Source organism: Ursus maritimus, unplaced genomic scaffold (genome assembly GCF_017311325.1).
Source record: "Ursus maritimus isolate PB19 unplaced genomic scaffold, ASM1731132v1 scaffold_8, whole genome shotgun sequence".
Taxonomy (NCBI): domain Eukaryota; kingdom Metazoa; phylum Chordata; class Mammalia; order Carnivora; family Ursidae; genus Ursus; species Ursus maritimus.
The window spans coordinates 77,128,768-77,148,339 of NW_024426996.1; the positions used below are offsets into that span (position 1 = coordinate 77,128,768).

Genomic DNA, 19,572 nt, shown 5'->3' on the forward strand with positions numbered 1-19,572 from the left:
CTGGACTTCACGTACATGGTATCATTTAATCCTCATGGGGTGCTACTGGATGAAGAACAAGAGCCTTCTCCAGGTGGAGTGCTCTGCGTGAGGTCAGAGGGCTGGGCGGCGGAGGGGGCAGGCTCCCGCCATTACATCCCCTCCCAAGTCCTACAAGACGAAGAGCAACACCGGCTTCCACACGCCTCACCTCTGGTTCCCCCGGTTTGCGGAGCATCTCCGTCCGACCCTATGTGTCCCTCATGCAAGCCCCGTGAGGCTCACAGGGCGGTTATGCCACCCCCACCGTGTGGGTGAGGAAGCTGAGCCGAGAGACGACGTGGCCTGCCGAAAGGCCCCTGCAGACGGTGCGTGCGTGACTCACACCCGGAGTGTCTGATGCACCGTCCAGCTCTCAGCCTGACCCTTCATGGCCCAGCCACCCGCTCACCAATGCCCCCCTCCAATCACGCCGTGACAGTGCCGGGACGTGGACCGGAGTGGAAAGGGTGGACATCAACCCACTCACCTGAGCTATCAAGTCTCCGTTTTCCGCATGGACCAAAATCACAGCTCCCAGCCCCTTCAGGAAGGTGAAGGCTTCATAGAGCTGAGGCAGAAGCAACAGAGTGGGGGGGGGGGATAAAAATATCACAGCCTGAGCATTTGTAAAGACGGCTCTTCTGCTCACAGAGTTGCCCACCCGCCGCCCCCGCAGAGGCAGCGTGGCTGCTCTGTTCATACCGACCGAATGCCTTGCTCAAGAAGTTAAGCCTTGGAAAGGGTCTCCCCTTGACCCTGACACCCTCCGGATCCCAAAGCAGGAGGCTGGGGGAAGGGCAGAACTGAGCGAAGCCCCGCCAGGGCGTGAAATGACCTCGGTCCTGGGGCTCACCGTGCCTTTCGCCTTCGTTGTGGCTCCGCCCCACCCAAATGCCTGCCACCGCTGCTGGGGACAGCCACGCTGAGACGCTGCTTTCAGCTCCACGGAACTTGGGTGAGCAGGCGTGCTCAGCCCGTGCTGTGAGCCGAGCTTTATAATCACTCCGACACTCGGGTAATACACACCCTGCCAGGCATCCTCTTACTTAGCCGACGCAGGCCCTGCCCACTGCCCACGGCCTGCTCCCACCTGCAGACGATCTGCACCAGGCGTGAGCCCGCGGTGAGGACCTGAGCCGCCACGTTCCTTCTCCAGGGCCTCTCGAATTTTAACGTCGTTCTGCATGTGTGCAGAATAGTACCCTACCCAGGGACCTGTGCTTTTAGATGCGGACAGCAGGTGGTGGCTGGGGTGGGGGGGCACTTGGGGGCAGGAAGCACCTTCCAGGACCCGCCATGGCTCAACACCATCTGTCCCTGGGGCTTTGGTGGTTAGAATGAAACAGGTGAAAATCTCGGTTATGCTAGACAGACACACGCTACTTTGTCATGAAACTGAACCATTTTAGCCTTTCGATGACACATCAAAGGCCTCCGGGGCATCTTGGGGTTAGTTATCCTCTGTAACTCCAAGTATTTTGAAAGGCGAGACATGGATGCGTCTCCCATTGCACGTCCAACGGCATGGTCATAAGGCATAACAGCTTCTCAGAGCCCAAATGTGTGCCAGGCACTGTCCTAGAGTCATGTGTTATGAACTCATTCAATCCTCTGACAACCTCTAGGAGCAGGTGCTCTTATGAGTCTAAAGCACAGAGAGGTTGGGAAAGCTGCCTCAGGCTGCACAGCAAGGCCAGGGTTGCAGCCGAGCCCTCTGGCTACAGCATCCATGCTTTTTGCCGCCACACCGTCTCACCGTCTTAACCAGCAGACGGCAGGGCAATGATAATACAGCAAAGCCGGAGTCCCAGTGGTGTAGGAAAGTCAGGTGCCCGGCAGCCAGGAACCCCAACACCTGCACCACTACGGCCTCACCTTCTCGAGCTCCTCTTACCCACGTGACAGTGTTGGAAGCTGGCCCGGCCAGAGAGGGCCACACTGTGCACAGGTGAGAAAATTAAGGGAGGAAGGGACCTCAGTCACTCAATTGGCTGGAGAGACAGCCAGGGCTCCCCTCAGGGTCAGAGCTAATGACATGGTGCCCGAACTTGCTAGATCTCCAGAATGTACTGCTGAGCTTTTGGAAAAGTACGGTTTCCTGAGCCCTGCCCTGAACTTCTGTGATGGGATCTAAGATCTGTCTTTTTTTTTTTTTTTAAGATTTTATTTATTTATTTGAGAGAGAGACAGAGAGTGAGTGAGCGGGAAAGGGAGAGAGAATCTCGAGCAGACTCTGCACTGAGCACAGAGCCAGACAAGGGGCTCGGTCCCACAACCGCGAGATCATGACCGGAGCCGACACCAAGGGTCGGACACTTAACTGACTGTACCACCCAGAGGCCCCTAAAAGTCTGTCTTTTTTAATGAGCTTTCTAGATGATACTAAGGAGGAGCTGGATTTGAGAACCACCATGCAGAGGGATCGCCCACTCGACCCCACTCTAGCAGCCAGACAGGAATGCAGGTCCAGCAGGGGTGGGGACCCACACAGGCCGCATAGCAACGGAGGGTCAGAACCAGGACTTGAACCCAGAGCTCTCCCCTGCCCGTTCTGATAGCTCCCTTGCCCTGTGCTGCCTTGCCCAACAGAGTGGCCTCTTCCTGCCCAGGATGGGGGCGTGCAGAAGGACCTACCTGGCTATCAGACATTTGGTAGAGGTCCTTATATGCCATGTAGACTTGGAAGGAATTGACACCTGTTTCAAGATAAAAAAGGAAACAGAAAAATGCATTTAAGAAAAAAGAAGCATTCCTTTCCAGTAAATAACCGCAGGACAGAAGGGTGCCATCGGACCTCACAGTGGGGACACAGAACCCAGCCTGGGCGTGTGGGCAAGGGGGGGTGGTCAAAGGAGGCTTCCAGGGAAGTCACACAGCCGAATCTGAAGGAGAAGAAGGGGAGGAGGTGGAAGGGAAGCAGGGAGAGGAGGGGGAGGGGAACTATTTGGACTGAGAGGTGGGTGTGCATAAGAATGGACGGTAAGGTGGATGAAAAGACATAGAATTCACGTGAAGGTACTAGAAGTGTCCTACGGCTGGATGCAAGGGAACGTGTGCTTTTTTTTTAAACCCCTACTTTTTTTATTATGGCAAAATACATATAACAAAATTCACCATCACCGCCATTTTCGAGGGCACAATTCAGTGGCATTTTTTTTTATTTATTTATTTTTAAAGATTTTATTTATGTATTCGACAGAGATAGAGACAGCCAGCGAGAGAGGGAACACAAGCAGGGGGAGTGGGAGAGGAAGAAGCAGGCTCATAGTGGAAGAGCCTGATGTGGGACTCGATCCCACAACGCTGGGATCACGCCCTGAGCCGAAGGCAGACGCTTAACCGCTGTGCCACCCAGGCGCCCCAATTCAGTGGCATTTAGTGCATTCAAAATGTTGTACCACCATCCCCACAATCCACCAGAGCATGTGTTTCTAATGTAAGGCGTGACATGATCAGAATTTTTTGTCTCAGAAAGACGATTCTGGAAGTAGTGTGAGGACGGGTCTGCGGAGCAGCAGGGGGACATGGCAGTGGGAAGAGAATGCTGACGGTCAAGGAGACAGGTGTGCCGAGGCTCTGACCCAGGGCAGGAGCTGCAGAGGTGGGGGTGGGGGATTCCAGAAGGGTGAAATGACAGGACTTCATGTGCTGTGTGGACAGGCCAGCAGGAGCATGGGACGTAGGAGAGTCCTCCTTAACACACCTTCCATGTGCGTGAGGACAGGGACCACGTCTTCTATACTATTGCGATTTGCACGCCCATAATACGTGCTGTGCAATTAATGTTTGCTCACGGAATCCGGAAATGTCTGGGTAAGAAAATGCATTCAGGGCAAAAGTATTAAATGGGATTGAGAATTCCTTTATACTACAATAGTGGTGACAACAAACCAAATACCATGTCTTGTGCAGAGGCCCCGCAACAAAAATTCCCTGTCCAGATCATCGGAAAAAACTTAGAGAAAAAATAATACTCAGAAATTAACATTAAAAAAATCAGTTTCTAATCTATCCGGTAGACTTAAATAAAAAAACAGGCAATTAGATGATGCTGTATTCTTTATAAAAATAATCTTTTTTAAATCTAAAAACAAAAACTCAGGTCTGACACAGATCAATTATTAGTGAATAAACAGGTAAAACTACAGGGAGAGGTTTAAAAAATGCTTCCTTATTTCTTTAAGTTAAGGGGAAGCGAATATTAACCGAAGAAGCTTCCACGATAAATTTTTTTAAAAAAAAAGAAAATGAGAATTCACCAGAATTTAGAACTAAATGACACAAATAAAAGCAGAAATAATGAGTTAGCAAACATTTAACAAATCTAAATTTAGTAAAACTAATAAATAGACGCTAAAACTGCATCATGGGGGTGAGTGGATAGGGTCAAGTCATCTCACATTGAAAGCTATCTCGAAAAATCACAGCAGATTTGAATTGTTATCAGTGGAAACCTTCTGTAAGTTAATTCTTAAAACCTCAAAACAAAAAGCAAACAGCCAACACCGTAAATATAATCTGCAACAAATTTAACAGAGGCTTTAAAAAAGACCCTCTTCTTTAGAAAACACCAGACAGTGGTTACTCCTGGGGGGAGGAGGGGTCATGACTGCAGTGGGGCCCATGGCCGTTCTGTTCGGGGGCATCTGGCAAAGTCCTATTTACTGCCCGGGTGGGATAGCCTCATAATAATTCATAAAGCCACATTTTTCCTATGTGTGTGGTTTTTCTGCTTCTGTTTTATGTTAAAAATATTAAAGTAAAAGCAAAGAAGCCAAAAACCCCAAAGGTAAACAGTACTTTCAGACAATTTAAGCAAAAAAAAGCAGCTAACTACTAAAGATTTAAAAAATGTGGTCTTATTTGTCATCAAAGTAATTGGAAATAAAACCTCAGGACTGTAGCACAGCTGTAAATGGGCTGCCCAGTGCTAGTGAATGGGCGTCAAAATGAGTCCCTCCTACATACCAATTTGCACCTGCTTAAATAAACCAATTAAGCAATGCATATCCAGAGTAGTAAATGTTCTCATATGTTTGGCCCGATAACTCCACTCCTAGCAACAGAGCCTCAGAAACACAGTGAGCCCTGGAATTCCCCAAAGCTCCCAAATTCACATTTGCCATCATCCTAGCGTTTCTCCAAGGAGGTGGCATGGAACACCAATTCTCAAAGACCGTACTGAGCGCTGACTGGATGTCAACCCATTCATGATTCCCGCCAGTTCTCAGAAACCCCTCTTACTCGATCCACCCCATAACCTTGGAAGCAGCCACGTCCATACCACGTGACCCCAGACCACAGATGTTAGTGTAGGGCTGGGCGCCCGGCAGATGCTGAGCTGAGCAGGGGGGAGGGACAGAGCCCGTTCAACACCCGAAAACACCTGGCTGGTCTCTGACACGAGATGTTTCAAAGGGCAGGCTGCTGCCTTCCAGAACGGTGGCTGTAGACGCAGAGAACGCAGGTCAAGGGTGAGGGGAGAACAGAGCTGGCTTAAAGAGATGAGCACGGGGCAAGACGCCCTGGCGCGGGATCCGTGGATACACGTCATTATCACCGAGGCAAATCTGCTTATTAAACTTAAGCCAAGCTCTGGGGGGATTCTGTTGTTTGCAATCAAACCCGGGGATGTTGGTATCTAGACTGGGGAAGAAAAACGAATTCATCCACAGTAAACAGGTTTCTTTACTGTAGGGCTTCTCACAGATTTTAACATGATCATGTGTGTGAAGAATATTCAAGAACAGAATAAACAGAGAGCATTTTCCAAACTTACTGGACCCCAGAAGCCCTTTTTCATGGAATATTTATTTTCTCCCTCATCAAATATTTACTGAGTGCTTCCTATGCGCGAGCACCATTCTAGAAGTTGGAGACACGCTGTGAACAAGGAAGGAAGGATGCTTGTCTACATTCCACTGGGAATAAGTCGTAAGCGAGTAAGTAAGTAGGGTAATTTCATGCAGAGACAGGAGCTAGGAAGAAATGAAAGTTTCACAAAAGTTTTGTGGTGACTCTGTCTCTCCCAAGAGCCAGAGTCCATTTCCCCACTCCTTGAACGAGGGCTGTCTGGAGACCTGCACTGACCTAGGGCATGAGCGGAAGTGGCGCCATACTGGTTCCAAGCCACGCCTTGGGGCTTCATGCTCACCCCGGAGCCCCCCGTGTGCAGAGGCTCAGGAGAGCCTGCTGGAGGACAGGTCATGGAGATGTACGTTTCGTTTATCCATTCACCCATCAATGGACATTTCCAGCTTTTGCTTCTTGTGCCTAACGCTGCTACGAACATGCGTGTACAAATATCTCCAAACCCCTGCCTTCTAGTCTTCTGGATAAAGAGCCAGAAGTGGAGTTCCTAGATCATACGGTACTTCTACTTTCAATTGTTTGAGGCCCCTCCATACCATTTCCCACCAACAGTGCCCCAGGGCTCCCATCTCCCCGCATTCTTATCAACACTCATTGTTTTCAGTTTTTTTGATAACAGCCCTTCTAATGGGTGTGAGGTGGTATCTCATTGTCGTTTTAACAGTGGCTGTTTTCAGCCACTTGGTTTTGGAGTGGTTTGTTATAAAACAAAGGCTAACTGATACAGAACTCTTATCCTAGAGGTCGGGGCCGCAGTGGCCAAAATCTAACACAAGTGTCACTGGCATTGGGACTGGGTAGCGGGTGGAGGTCAGAACAGTCCCGAGGAAAGTGGAGGCCAAAGGCTGGGAAAAACAGCCAACACACTCTTAGTGGAGGGTTGGGAAAGGGGCCACGCATATGAGGCGGCAGCAACACAAGAGGAAAAAATTGCCACTTGTGATAACGTATCCAGAGAATTTGCGAATCTGCCTGAAATGACTTCCAAGAAGAACGCAGTTTAAGGGCCTAAGTCGAGTATGATGAAGCACCAGAAGATAGACATCAAATAGGACCTGAGAGACAAGGAACGGTTCAGTTTGCAAGCGGAATTGAGCGGACACACAGGACTGCTTCTCATCTCTACTCTTGCCAACACGCAAACAGTTCTCAAAGGAAAAAGTGACCTCAGGGTAAAGATTAAATCAAGGGTATGCCCGGAACTCTTTGTTAAGACCTCCTCCAAACCCCAGCTGGTGCCCAGGAAACGTCCTTGGCCTGACGAAATGGCTTCCAAGAATCTTAGAGGCATCACCGCACGACACACACCAACAGTCACCTAAAGTAGAGAGAAGCTTGTCTCGAAAAAAGGTTTGTCCGGTAGAGTGAACTATAATGTGGTCCATTGGAAGCCCACAGTGTTTTTAAGAAAACAGTACCCTCTTTGACTAAAAGAGACCGAGCCTGTTCAAAATGAAAGGGGGCCTCTGGCCACCAAATTCCTAGAGGTAGGAAAAGGCTGAGAAAGGTGCTTTGCTGCAAACATGGGCCATTTTTATGGGAAGTGAACTGTATCTCCAACGGGCAAGCCAAGAGTCCCCAGGGCAGAGCTTGACCTATGCAAACAATGGTCTAGGGCAGGGGACAGGAAGCTTTTCTGTAAAGGGCCAGAGAGTGAATCTTTTAGCTATTGTGGGCCACATGTAGTCTCTGTCACATATTCTTTGTTTTCTGGTCATTGTTGTTGTTTGTGTTTGTTTTGTTTTGTTTTGAAAAACCCTTAAGAATGTAAAAACATTCTGGGTTGACGAGCTGCATAGAAACAGGCCACGGGCCATATTTGGCCCACAGATTGGAGTTTGCCAACCCCTGAACTTGGGCACTACTCCCAAGGAGAAAGATTGGCCCTGACAAAGGAATATTTTCTACCCCCAGAGGTCTGGCTGGCAATATGTGTCTGGCTGGATTCCAGAAATCTCTATGGGGTTATGACCATGCGTCTCTTGTTTTCCCTCTTTCAAACGGAAATATTTGTTGTAGTTGTCGTGTCCACGCTCCACCACCGTGCGTGGGTGCCTGGGGCGGGGAGACTCATAACTTCTCTCTTAAGTTCACAAGTCTTTGGATCAAGAGAAGCCACACCCTGAGAAGCTCATGTACACCCTACACACACACCGTGAGATGCTGGACCCTACGTACGTGCGCACCGTGAGATGCTGGACCCTACGTACGCACGCACCGTGAGATGCTGGGCCCTACGTACGCGCGCACCGTGAGATGCTGGACCCTACGTACGCGCGCACTGTGAGATGCTGGACCCTACATACTCGCACACCATGAGATGCTGGACTCCAAACCTGACGCCATAACCGAATGGAAATTTTGGAGCAGCTGGGTGGAGGTGAGCATATTTTGAATGAAAGAGAACGATACTAATTGTGGCCAGATGAGACGCTATTGAGATTACAATGGCCACAAATTCTTCCAGGTTCCTGCCATCAGACGTGGAGTCTTTTTCCCCCATCCCTTGAATCTGGGATACTCTTGTGACTTGACTTGACCAACAAGACGCAACTGAAATGATGATGTGTGTTCCAAGTTCATCTTCAAGAGGCCTTTCAGCTTCCATGTTCACCCACGGGAACTTTACCACCAAGCGAAGAGGTCCCAGAGGGCCGTTAGAGGATGAGAGATCACGTGTGGTGCATGTTCCCAGCCATCCCAGCTGAGGCCCAAATGTCTGAGTGAGCCCAGGCGAGATCAGGAAACAGGCGGCTCAACTGAGCCCAGCTGCAGTTGTCAACTACAGGGTCATAAAGCAATTAATGATCATTATTTTAAGTTCTAGGTTTGGGGTGGTTTGTTACATGGCAAAAGCTAGCCAATACACAGGGCAATGTGATCAAGAGACAATGTAAGTTCCCGCAGAAAGATCCAGAAAGTTCATACAAATGGTGGAATGACACTATGGTCCTTGTATCACTGTTCTTAGAACATAACCAGGTGACACAGGCTAACATTTGACCCGAGTGACACAGACCAGCACCAATGTGAGTTCCTCTCTTCTTCACTGAGCTTGTTCTTTTTTTTTTCCTCTCTTCTTTTCAACTATTTCTAAATTAAAGTTTCTATTTGAGACTGAAATGCTGCTGGCATCCAACAAAACCAATAGGTACTATTAGTAGTGGCTCAGGTCTGTGGCTCAGAAAACAGGCAGGACTCCCCTGTCGGAGGTTTATAAAAAATCCCATCCCACAGCCATTCTCCTCTGCCAAGTCCACACAGCATGCTGGCACCACCGTTTTCTAGAATAACTTCCCCTTGTATTTTGAGATTTCTAAAATAAGCCATAAACTGCTTGATCTAAAGATGGATTCACGCGCTGAGCGATGGCTTTCACAGCACAGAGGGAGAGGCGCCGTGGACCTGCTCTTGTGGCAGTCTGCGTGCGGCGTAAAGAGCACCTGGCAAGGAGGTCAGGGGCTGGGCAGCACTTTGAGGAGTTGCAGCCTGTGCCCCGGACAAGGGCTCCCAGCAAAGGGAGCATCCAAGGGGGCTAAGTCCAGCCTGAGCCCCAGCCGCCCAGCCTGTGCCCTGAGAGAAGGGCACGTTCTTCCCATGCATCACCCCAAGAGGGTGCTTCTTGCAGTTCTCACACACACCAGAAGTGCTAGCAGCAGCTCCGTGGGAGAAAGCCGAGTCCAAGTGCTGGCTGCTGGGTGACACCGGGGAAGGGACTGTCCGTCCCTCTCTGAGCTTCAGTTTCCATGTCTGAACTATATGAGCTCTACATTGATTTCCCGTCCTGAAAATTTCCTGCCCTTGATTTTACAGTCCAATGATGACGACCATCAGGATGCCCGGGCAAGCCTCTGACTCAGAGGGGGCGTGCTAAAAATGCTTTAGGAAAGGAGACCAGGCCTGTTCCGCCCTCCTTCCCTCCCTTCCCCTTCTCTTCCTTCCCTAACTTAGTCATTCATGCATTAAGTATTTACTGAGAATCTACTCTATGCCGGATGTGTGTTAAACACTTGGGGTACAGAAGTCAGTAAGAGCATCTTATAGGAACTCAGTCAACTCCCCCAAATTTGCAGTATCTCTCCTACGTGCAAGCGTCTGGGGAAATGCCCTTGAAAGCCATGTGAGCAACTTGGCACTGACCCTAGGGACACTGTTGAGCCACCACACGTGTTCATGCTAACTGCTTTTTTAAATCCCACATCTGTGGCGGGGGCAGGAATGCACTGGCGGGGTAGGAGGGGGGCCAGAGACCCGGGGTGAGGCCAAGGAGGCATCCGGACAAGACACAGTGAGCCCCACATCAGGGAAGGGACTTGGGGGAGACCCATAGTCAGAGCCGAGCTGCTGCAGACATGAAGCCGTGGATCTGTGATGGATGGGGAGGGAGAAAGGGGAATGGCTGGATGGCTGGACAGGGCCCCTCGGAGATGGGGACCCAGAGTGACGGATATTAGAGTTCACACAAAAGTAATGGGTTTGGGAGAACCTCGTAAGTCTGAGCCCCCTGGGGGCGTCCTGGGCACCATATCCTACCTGAGCTGGGGCTGGGGTCACAGGCGGATGGATGGTAAGGACACGATGGACGCTGAGAGCCCCTCAAGAAGGTGAGCCTGGACTGGAGCCCTGAGGTCACCACCATTCACTGAGCACCTTGGGAAGGAGGAAGACCAGGCGGGGCTGGATGGGCTTGTAAACAACCCCACCTGTGTTATGATGGGGCTGCAGGTGCACAGGGGAGGGGAAGGGGCTTCAGCCAAGGCTCACGACAGTGCTGCTTCCCTTGGGGATAAGAAGGAATCCGTGCACTTGGGAGCCTTGATACCAATATCCTTTATAACCCATCTACCCAACCTCAGACACAGGACTGGCGAACAGGAAAGAAGGGGCAAGAACAACTGCTCCGGACAGGGGCCAGCCTCTCCTGAGGATCCTTGAATTTCTTATCTTGTTTCCCCTTCAGACCCTTTGGTCCTCGTGACCCCTACAGCTGGTCTGTGCTAACCCAATGGGCCCCAGAGGAGGGCGCTTTGCTGGCCCACCCAGAACAGAGGGTTCAGGTCCTGGGGTCTTCTTCCATGGATGTGAAGTGGGGCCTGTGACCCAACCTCGGGCCTGGGGGTCACAGGAGGCTGATGTTCCTTTGGGTCCTTCCTAAAACCCTGAGCCAGCGGTGCGTGCAGGGCAGGCCCTGAGCCAGCGGTCCCGACTCTGCTTTGCATCGGAACACCTGAGCTTTGCAAACACACCCCTCCGGGAATCTGGGATCAGCAGGCCTGGGGCCGGGCACTGGCAGCTTACTAAGAGCTCCTTGGCCCAGGAGAACCGTGATCTACTCTGAGTGTCTCCTGCTCCCAATGAGACAACGGAGCGGGAGGCCACTCTGTGCCAGGAATAGAGAAGAAAAAACCCACCTCTTCCTGAGCGTTCTCAGGCCAGAGGGCAGATGAGGGCAGTGAGAGCCCTGAGCCCAGAGCCCCGCTGGAGAAGCCCCCCTGGGGCCGTGGGAGCTCCGAGCGGACGCCAGCCTGGAGTGCGGAGCAAGCAGGAAAGGCTTCCAGGAGGTGTGGTTGCTTGAGCCCACCCTCGAGGATGAGGATGAGCCTCCACCTTAATTTAATGGGATTAAATTAAGGGCCTGAGGGACGCTGGTTTAGGACCTGCCTGCACATCTCAGGTGCACCACGATGAAGCGGCCCAGGGACCAGCAAACAATGAACCAGGCTGAAGCCCCCGGCAGGGGAGGGGGATAAGTGTTGAGGATCCTGCCTGAGGGTCCACACCGCCTCAGGTTCTGGGGTGGGGGAGCTTGGGGGCGGGGAGAGTGAGGCCCCAGACACCGACAGGCAGCTTCCTGCCCAGAGCTCTTCTATTGCGGTCCCTGCCTCTGTGGGTGGCCGCACAGACACCAGCCCTTCTCACCGCAGCCTGGTGCTCTGACAGAGCCCATCCAGTGTGGACGTGGCCCTGGCCCTGGCCCTGGCGCACGTCCTCCTCCTGCATCACCAAGGCAGGCCGGAGTAGGACCGCTCCCCACAGAGAGCACCCCTTTTCTTTCTCCCCATGGGGAGTATGAAGAGACACGCGGGGCAGCAAGCCCTGCATGAGGTCCCCAATGCCTGGGATCCAGCTGGACTTACAGCTCACCGTCCGTGGCACCTCAAGAAAAGCCACCCCCACCATCACTACCTACCTCTGGGGTTGCTATGACAACAAAGACCCGGCGTCAGGGTGGAGAATTAACACTGAGCTGACAGTGGGCTTTGCACCCGGTACCAGAGCCCTGGTGCTACGGATGAGGGGCCACTGAATAACCCCAGAGAGGTCAGCGAGGGGACTTGCCCAGCGGCACATGGCCAGGAAGCAGAAGGGCAGGATTTGAACCCAGGCAGCCTGACTGCTGGGATCGTCCCACATGCTGCTGCTGGGACCGCTGCAGGGAGATGACCCTCCGCTGTCAGCCGGGTGAACCACCCTCTGTGCACAGAGCAGCTCCGTTCAAGGTCATGCCCCATCCCAGAGGGGCCGCGCCCAATGCCTGGCAGGCAGGGAGCTCTGAAGTCCCACCCCCTTGGCTCCCTCAGGATCCAACGGCAGGGTGCCCAGGTCTCAGAGCTCCCTGTGGCCCATCTTGCTTCCTGGGCTTTGCTCACAGGGGTTGATCCTGTGATCACGCTGTGGGAGGGAAAATAATGGCGCCCACAAAGACGTCCCCGCCCTAACCCTCAGACCCTGTGAATACGGTCCCCCCACAACAAAGGGACTCTGCAGATGGGATTAAATTAAGGTCCTGAGGTAAAAGGTCAGCCTGTATCTCCTGAGAGGGCCTCGGGTGATCACCAGGGTCCTCTGTAAGGAAAGAAGCAGGGGAGAAGGCAGAGTCAACCTGGGGGGAGGCGCTGGCTGGAAGGATCAGGGTCAGGGGCCAAGGTACGTGGGTAGCCTGTCGGGGTTGGGAAAGGCAAGGAAGGGCTCTCCTCAGGGCCCCCCAGAGGAGCCCTCCCTGCCAGCACCTCAGCCTCAGCCCTAAGGCCCACTTCAGATTTCCCACCAGAGCTGCCATTCGGGTCGTTTTAAACCAGAAGTTGGGGGGGGGTGCTCGTTAGAGCAGCAATAGGAAACTAATCCACACTCATGTCCTGCATGCCGGTCTCTTTCTCAGAGTTTGCTCCCTGTGAGCCCTGACAACACAATTTTTAAAAATTTTCCAATAGGAAGGAGATTAACCCAGTACCTCCATAAAACTGAATGCTCCAGAGGTCTTAGGAGAAATGACGGAATGATGATAAAACTAATAATTAAAAATACAGAATCCTTACCAGGGGCCAGCGGTGTTCTAAGTACTTTATATATACCCTCTCATCTGATCTTCAAAACAACCTTTTTATGACCTCTATTTTCCAGATGGGGAAACTGAGGCACAGAGAGGTTGAGTGATTGGCCCAAGGTCACACAGTTGCTAAGTGGAGGGGCCTGGTCGTCTGTGATGTTTTATAAAGTGAAAAAAGCATGGGGCAAGAGGATGCACATTATAGTTCTGCTCATAAGAATTATGTGTGTGTGAGCGTGGATGCACTTGCACAAATAGGAAAGATGCCTGGAAAGACTAAACACCCAATTATCACTTTTTACCTCCATATTGTTTCTTACTAAACACGCACTAATTCTGAAACTTAGATCAATAAAAGCCATTATATAATATTCGTCAGACATTTAAAACCACGAATGCACCTAAAAACTTCCCCAAGTCATTTCCTTGCAAGTGTCTGGTCAAGGGAAGAGAACTCTCCGTCCTCCTCTAAAGCAATGCAGAATATAGGACCCCACAAAGTGCCCCTCCCCCACAGAGCTGTAGCACTCTATTGAGCCAGTTTTGGGATCCTGGTATTCTACCTGACCCTTCTGCACGTCCCCATACACAGTCAGGCTGCTAAAACTGATGTGAGGAAGCCCACGGGGTAAACGGGAACTTGCTCAGGATTTAACGTTACATGAGAAAGGCGAGATACAAAATTGTAAATCCCCTTGGATTATGATTCCGGACAAAACAAGAATGTGATTCACAGCAACTGCAATGGAGAGACAGTGCCTTCGTGATATGGAGACTCAGACACGCAAACCCCAAACTCGTGGGTGGGCAAAGAATATAACCGGACATTCACACAAAGGTACGCAGAATGTTTACCGTAATTAACGATAAAAGATGTGCAGTGGACCGTGGTACACTGAATTTGACTCATCAGATTTGCAAGGATTTTGTAGAAGAAATACGACCCAATGGCACAAGCATGCAAGGAGCCGGAGACACGGGGCTCATGGGCATGCAAATGTGTGCATCTTTCAGGAAAGCAATTTGGCTGTAAGTGTCATGAGCTTGAAAAAATGTTAAAACCTCGACCTTGTAATTCCATCTCTGGAAATCTAAGGAAACAATCAGAAATGCAAACAAACGTTTATATATGAAGATGATCACTGTAACACTACTTACAGTTAGAACAAACAGAAAACCTAAGTGCCCAGTAAAAAGAAAATAACCAAGCAAGTTAACCATTACATTGTACATTACAAGCCATTAAAAAGTTATTAATGAAAAGTAATGATTACTCATAAAATGGTAAGTGAAAATAGAAGGATTCCAGATAACTGCTCTCGTATAACTATAGAAGGAGAAAATCATCTAAATCGACAGAGTGGAAAGCAATAATCCTTAACATTAATCTAAGTGGTGACTGGGGATCGGCCCAAGAAGGAAAAAACGTTTCCTTCTCCTGATTTTCTGACTTTTTTATAATGTGGTGAACGTATTTTTATAATGAGAAAACACAGCACATGTATCTTAAAAATTGAAAACCCCCTTGAGCTCTCTTTGAAGCATTTCCTCCATTTGAGGCTGCCTCTTCCGAGAGCGTCCAGAACGGCCTCTCCCGACTGACCGCTCCCGCCCTGGTTCACTCTGTTCTCTTGTTCTTTGCTTCATGTATCTTCAGTTCAATTCACCTCAACACAATGCACACTGTAGTGTCTACACTGTGCACGGAGGCCTGGTGTGAGTCCAAACAGAAGGGAACCGGGGTGGGATACAGAGACGGATAGACACAATCCCTCCCCCCACCCCATAGAGCTCAGGGTTTAACACACGAGCCAAACAGAGAACCGGGATCCCATAATCCAAGAACAATGGAGAAGGTGCCCCCAGAGTAACCTGATACGGGTAGTCAAGGAACGAGCAATTCTGATTGGGGAAACTGGAGAAGGTGCTAGTTGAGCTCAGTAGCAGAGTAGAAGAAAGGGCATTCCTGGCAGGGGGTACAGCCTGAGCTCAGACCCAGCGGTGAAGCAGGCTTCAGGGGATAGCATCCAGGATAACAAGTACCCCAGATGGGTTTGGGAAGAGAAAGAGAAATGAGCCTAGATCAGCAAGGCCTTGCGTGCCAGGCTAAGGAAATCAGGTTTTCTTCTGTGAACAGGAGATACCTCCAAAGGGCCTGAAGGAGAAGAAGACAGACTCCTTAAAGAGGATCCCCTTGTTCCACTGTTTCTGCGGCAGTGTGCAGCTCATAGCTGGGCTCGCCACTAATGCAGATAAAGGGATTTTTAACTCCACATACTGAGACCCACCAAAGAACCAGGGATTCCAGAACTATACCCCCATTCTGAGGCTTTCACTGACCTTTGTCCTGCACCAGCACCTCCAACTCCTCCCGAACACCATCGTACCAGCTTGTGATGTCCACATGGAGGGAATAGTCGCAGCAGGATTTGGTGTCAGCTGCTTCATGCCATTTCTCGAAGGAGGTCAGCAGGCTAGACCCAGGTTCAGGGACAACATGGTCAACTGTGAAAGAAAAATATGCATCACATTCCAAAATACATAGGACCCAAGCTGTTCTAATGGTAGCCTCAAATAGCCTCTTCACCCCATCATCATCACCATCACCATCACCATCACACCATCATCATCACCATCATCACTATTATCATCACCATTGCCATCATCATCATCACCACCTTAATCACCACTTCACTATCATCCCATCATCACCATCATCATCACCACCACCATCCACATCATCACCATCATCATCACCATCACTATCATTATCATCATCACCATCACCACCACCATCATCATCACCATCACCATCACAACCATCATCATCGCCATCACTATTATCACTATCATTATCATCATTACCATCATCATCACCATCACTATTATCACTATCATTACCATCATCACCATCATCATCACCACCACCATTATCACCATCACCATCATCATCATCATCACCATCAGCACCCTCTTCATCATCACTCCCACCATCATCAGTCAATATTGCCATCACTGTCACCATCATTACCATAACCATCAGCAGTGACATCACCACCCCCACTGTCCCTGTCATCGTTGGCAACAGCAACATCACAATTATTTATTGAATGCTTACCATGCCTCAGACACTGCCACCAGGCTTTCCATATATTACCTCATTAAACCCTCACAACCCTTTCCCACTGCTCCATGCTGCCAGAGCTGGAAAGGTGCACAAGACCTTATATACTATACCAGTGTTAGTGTCATCACCGCTTTCTAAACTGAGATCTCAAATGTAAAGCAAACGAAAGGGGCAACGCCTGACTTTTAAACCTCATTTGACTTTGCATATCCTTCTAGCTACTGCCCTGTCTCCCTAACATCCACCCTTCACAGCCAGACATCTATAAAGAGTAGTCCTTATTCTCTGCCAGCTCACTCCTCCACCCATGTAAATATTCAGCCTCTGCTAATTCAATCTCCATGTCTCTAGATTTAATGGGAACGTCCAGTCCTGGCTGCACTGGACCTCCTGGGGCGCAGTAAATCACTCCCTCCTCTTGGCTCCCATGACAGCATGGTTTTCTGGCTTTTATTCTACTTCTGTGGCCATTTTTCCTCAGTCTCCTTGTAGACTCTTCTGCCTCTACTTGGCCATTAAATGGTCAAATTCCTTGCGGTTTGGTCCTGGAACGTCCTTCATGCAGCTGTTCATTAAAACCTACCACTGCCTCTTAGCTGCAGAACGCTGACCTTGGCTGTTTCCCTGACCTCTCCACCAGGAAGACTCAAAAGCTCTTCAAGATTAACACGTCCCAAACCTCATGCAACATCGTCCCCCCGCCCCTTGCAAATCTGGTCCCGGCTTCCTCCTCAGCTGTGAGGATACGACCTTAGTTCCACAGCTAGGATCCAAGGGTCATTCTTGACACTTCCTTTCTCGCAAGCACCCCATGGCGGACCCATCGCCAAGTACTTCTCTTTCCATCCTACATACCCCGGAGCTGTCCACTGCCGTCCACCTTCATGGCCACACTCCTCGTCCTCACCACCCTCTTCTGCCAGCTGAGCTCCTGCAATCACTCCCCCGGTCCAGCCACATCCGATCTAGGCCACTCTATTCTGGTCCCTTTAAAACCCAAAGCGGATCGCATCATTCCTTGCTTAAAATCCTTCAATGCCTGCTCAGTGCCCATTTGAAAAAGTCCAAAATTCTTGCCTCACCCATCGAGGACCATCAGTACCACCCTCATCTTCCAGTCTTAACCTCACACGATCCCATCCCTGAGTCTCTGCACTCCTGCCTCATGGGCCTTCGTCAGTCTCTTAAACGCAAGCTGGGTTCTCCCATCACGGGGCTTCGCACATGCCGTTCCCTCTTCCTGGAGCTCTGCTCGCCTCCACCCTCTTCACCCAGGGAATTCACACTCATCCTTCAGGTCCCCGCATGAATGCTGTGTCTTCAGGGACGCCTTCCTGAGCACTTTGCCCCTCCGTTCAAAGCTCAGTGCACCCCTTCCGTTGTAGCCCTAGTCACAGATCATAGACGTGTGTATAGTCGTATGTGACCGTGACTCCGCACCAGACTGCAACCACTGGAGCACCAGCACCGTGTCCGCTTTGGTCATTGCCTCCCCCACACCTGGCACAGTGCCCGGCACAGAGCCACCATCACTAAGTATCTGTTGGGTGTGACAGCATGGAGTAGGGACTCAGAACCTCCCCGCCCCTCACGATGGTCCTCCTGGTGCTTTCACAGGTTCCTGGGGTTCCGTGAAACACACTGAAATCCACCCTTTTCCAAATGGGGTGGACGAGGCCCCTCCCCTAAGAGTCTCAAGGCTGATGATGGGGAAAGAGCAAAGTGGGGACCCTGGAGAGCATGACTCCTCATCCAGGGCTCTGTCCTCTACTCCACACAGGTCACCTGAGCCTGCAACTTCCATCTCTGCCTCTCAGAGCTGTGCGAGCTCCTGTCCCCAAGTACTTGCCCTGTGCCGTGCACTACACCCAGGAACCTCAGGAATGTCTTCCAGCGATGCTGTGCTGAGGGGAGGCTCGGGTGATAAAGCCCATCCTACAGATGAGGAAACTGAGGCACAGAGAGGCTAAGTACGGCCCACAAGCTTACAGCTGCTGAGTGGCAGCGATCAGGACCAAACCCGGTCAGCTGGGGTCCGAGTCCAAATCCATCCAGGTCCAGCATCTGGGCTCCTCCCACTTTCCCAACCAGCAGATAAAAGGCTGGCTTGTGGAGAAGGGACTGGGACTGTGGGGCCTCCTGAGCTGGGCCATCCCCTCCTGGCTCAGGGGGACGAGGCGGCTCTGATGCATGAGCTCCACGCACGGTGGCCAGCTCCAGCCCGGTGGACTTCCAATCGGGTTCCTAGGAGGGAGACAGATGGGCAGGGTTTGGCCAGCTCAGAGATGAACTGCCTGGACGCAGAGAGCCTAGCAGTTGAAAGAACACTGAAAATCAACTGTTGCTTACTAACTTAAATCACTTATTAAAATGGAATCCAAGAGGGGCGCCTGGGTGGCTCAGTCGGTTAACTGTCTGACTTCAGCTCAGGTCATGATCTCAGGGTCCTGGAATTGAGTCCCGTGTCAGGATTCACGCTCAGTGGGGAGCCTGCTTCTCCCTCTTCCTCCTTCTGCCCCTCCTCTCTGCTCATGCTCTCTTTCTCTCGCTCTCGCTCTCTGTCAAATAAATATAAAATCTTAAAAAAAATAAAACAGAATCCAAGAAAGAAAAGCTACTTCAAAAAAACACAGGAGACTGCAAAATGCTGTCAAAGAAGAATCCGGCATCCCCAGAAGCTTCCGTAGTAGATGGCACTGTTTGTGCACAATGCCTGCTCCCCGCCCCACCTTCACCATGGTTCATGGCGGGCAGAGTGCAATCCCAGGGACTTTAGGCTCAGCCATGTGACTTGCTTTGGCCAACAGACCTTCAGTGTGTAGGTGAAGACATGAGTGGTAAGAGGGATGGCAAGTTTCTACCAGACCCTTCTTGCATGTCTGCCATCTGCCAGGAGAAGGGCATAGTTGAGCTGGTCGTTGGTTCCACGGTGGGAGCTCCGTGGTGCCGGTCCGAACCCAACCCACATCCTGAAGCAGACTCACTCTGTCCTGCTCCTAGTCCCTCAGATCCTTGACCATGAAAAACAAGTGACACTTGAAGTTTGGGGGCTGCTCGTTATGCAGCATTATCCCAGCACTACGGCATCAACACTGACTAGTACAACCCCTTCCCCAGTGCGTCCCCTGCAGCAACTCGTTTCAGCCTCTACTTCCCCATCTTTCCTCAGGACACCTGTATCCCTGGTCCCAAAACTTTAGCCATGTTCAGGAATTTTTTGCTTTAT

The 19,572-nt window shown here is 50.8% G+C and overlaps 1 protein-coding gene across 1 annotated transcript in view; it reads right to left on the reverse strand.

Moving 5' to 3' along the window:
* The window catches only part of CRMP1 (collapsin response mediator protein 1), a 70,064-nt gene that overhangs the window by 21,304 nt on the left and 29,188 nt on the right, over positions 1 to 19,572 (reverse strand). The window contains exons 4-6 of the mRNA XM_040625448.1: positions 15,560 to 15,724; positions 2,656 to 2,717; positions 509 to 589 (exon numbers count right to left, since the gene is read on the reverse strand). Coding sequence (XP_040481382.1) covers positions 509 to 589; positions 2,656 to 2,717; positions 15,560 to 15,724 — 308 coding nt within the window. The remainder of the gene's footprint in view (positions 1 to 508; positions 590 to 2,655; positions 2,718 to 15,559; positions 15,725 to 19,572) is intronic.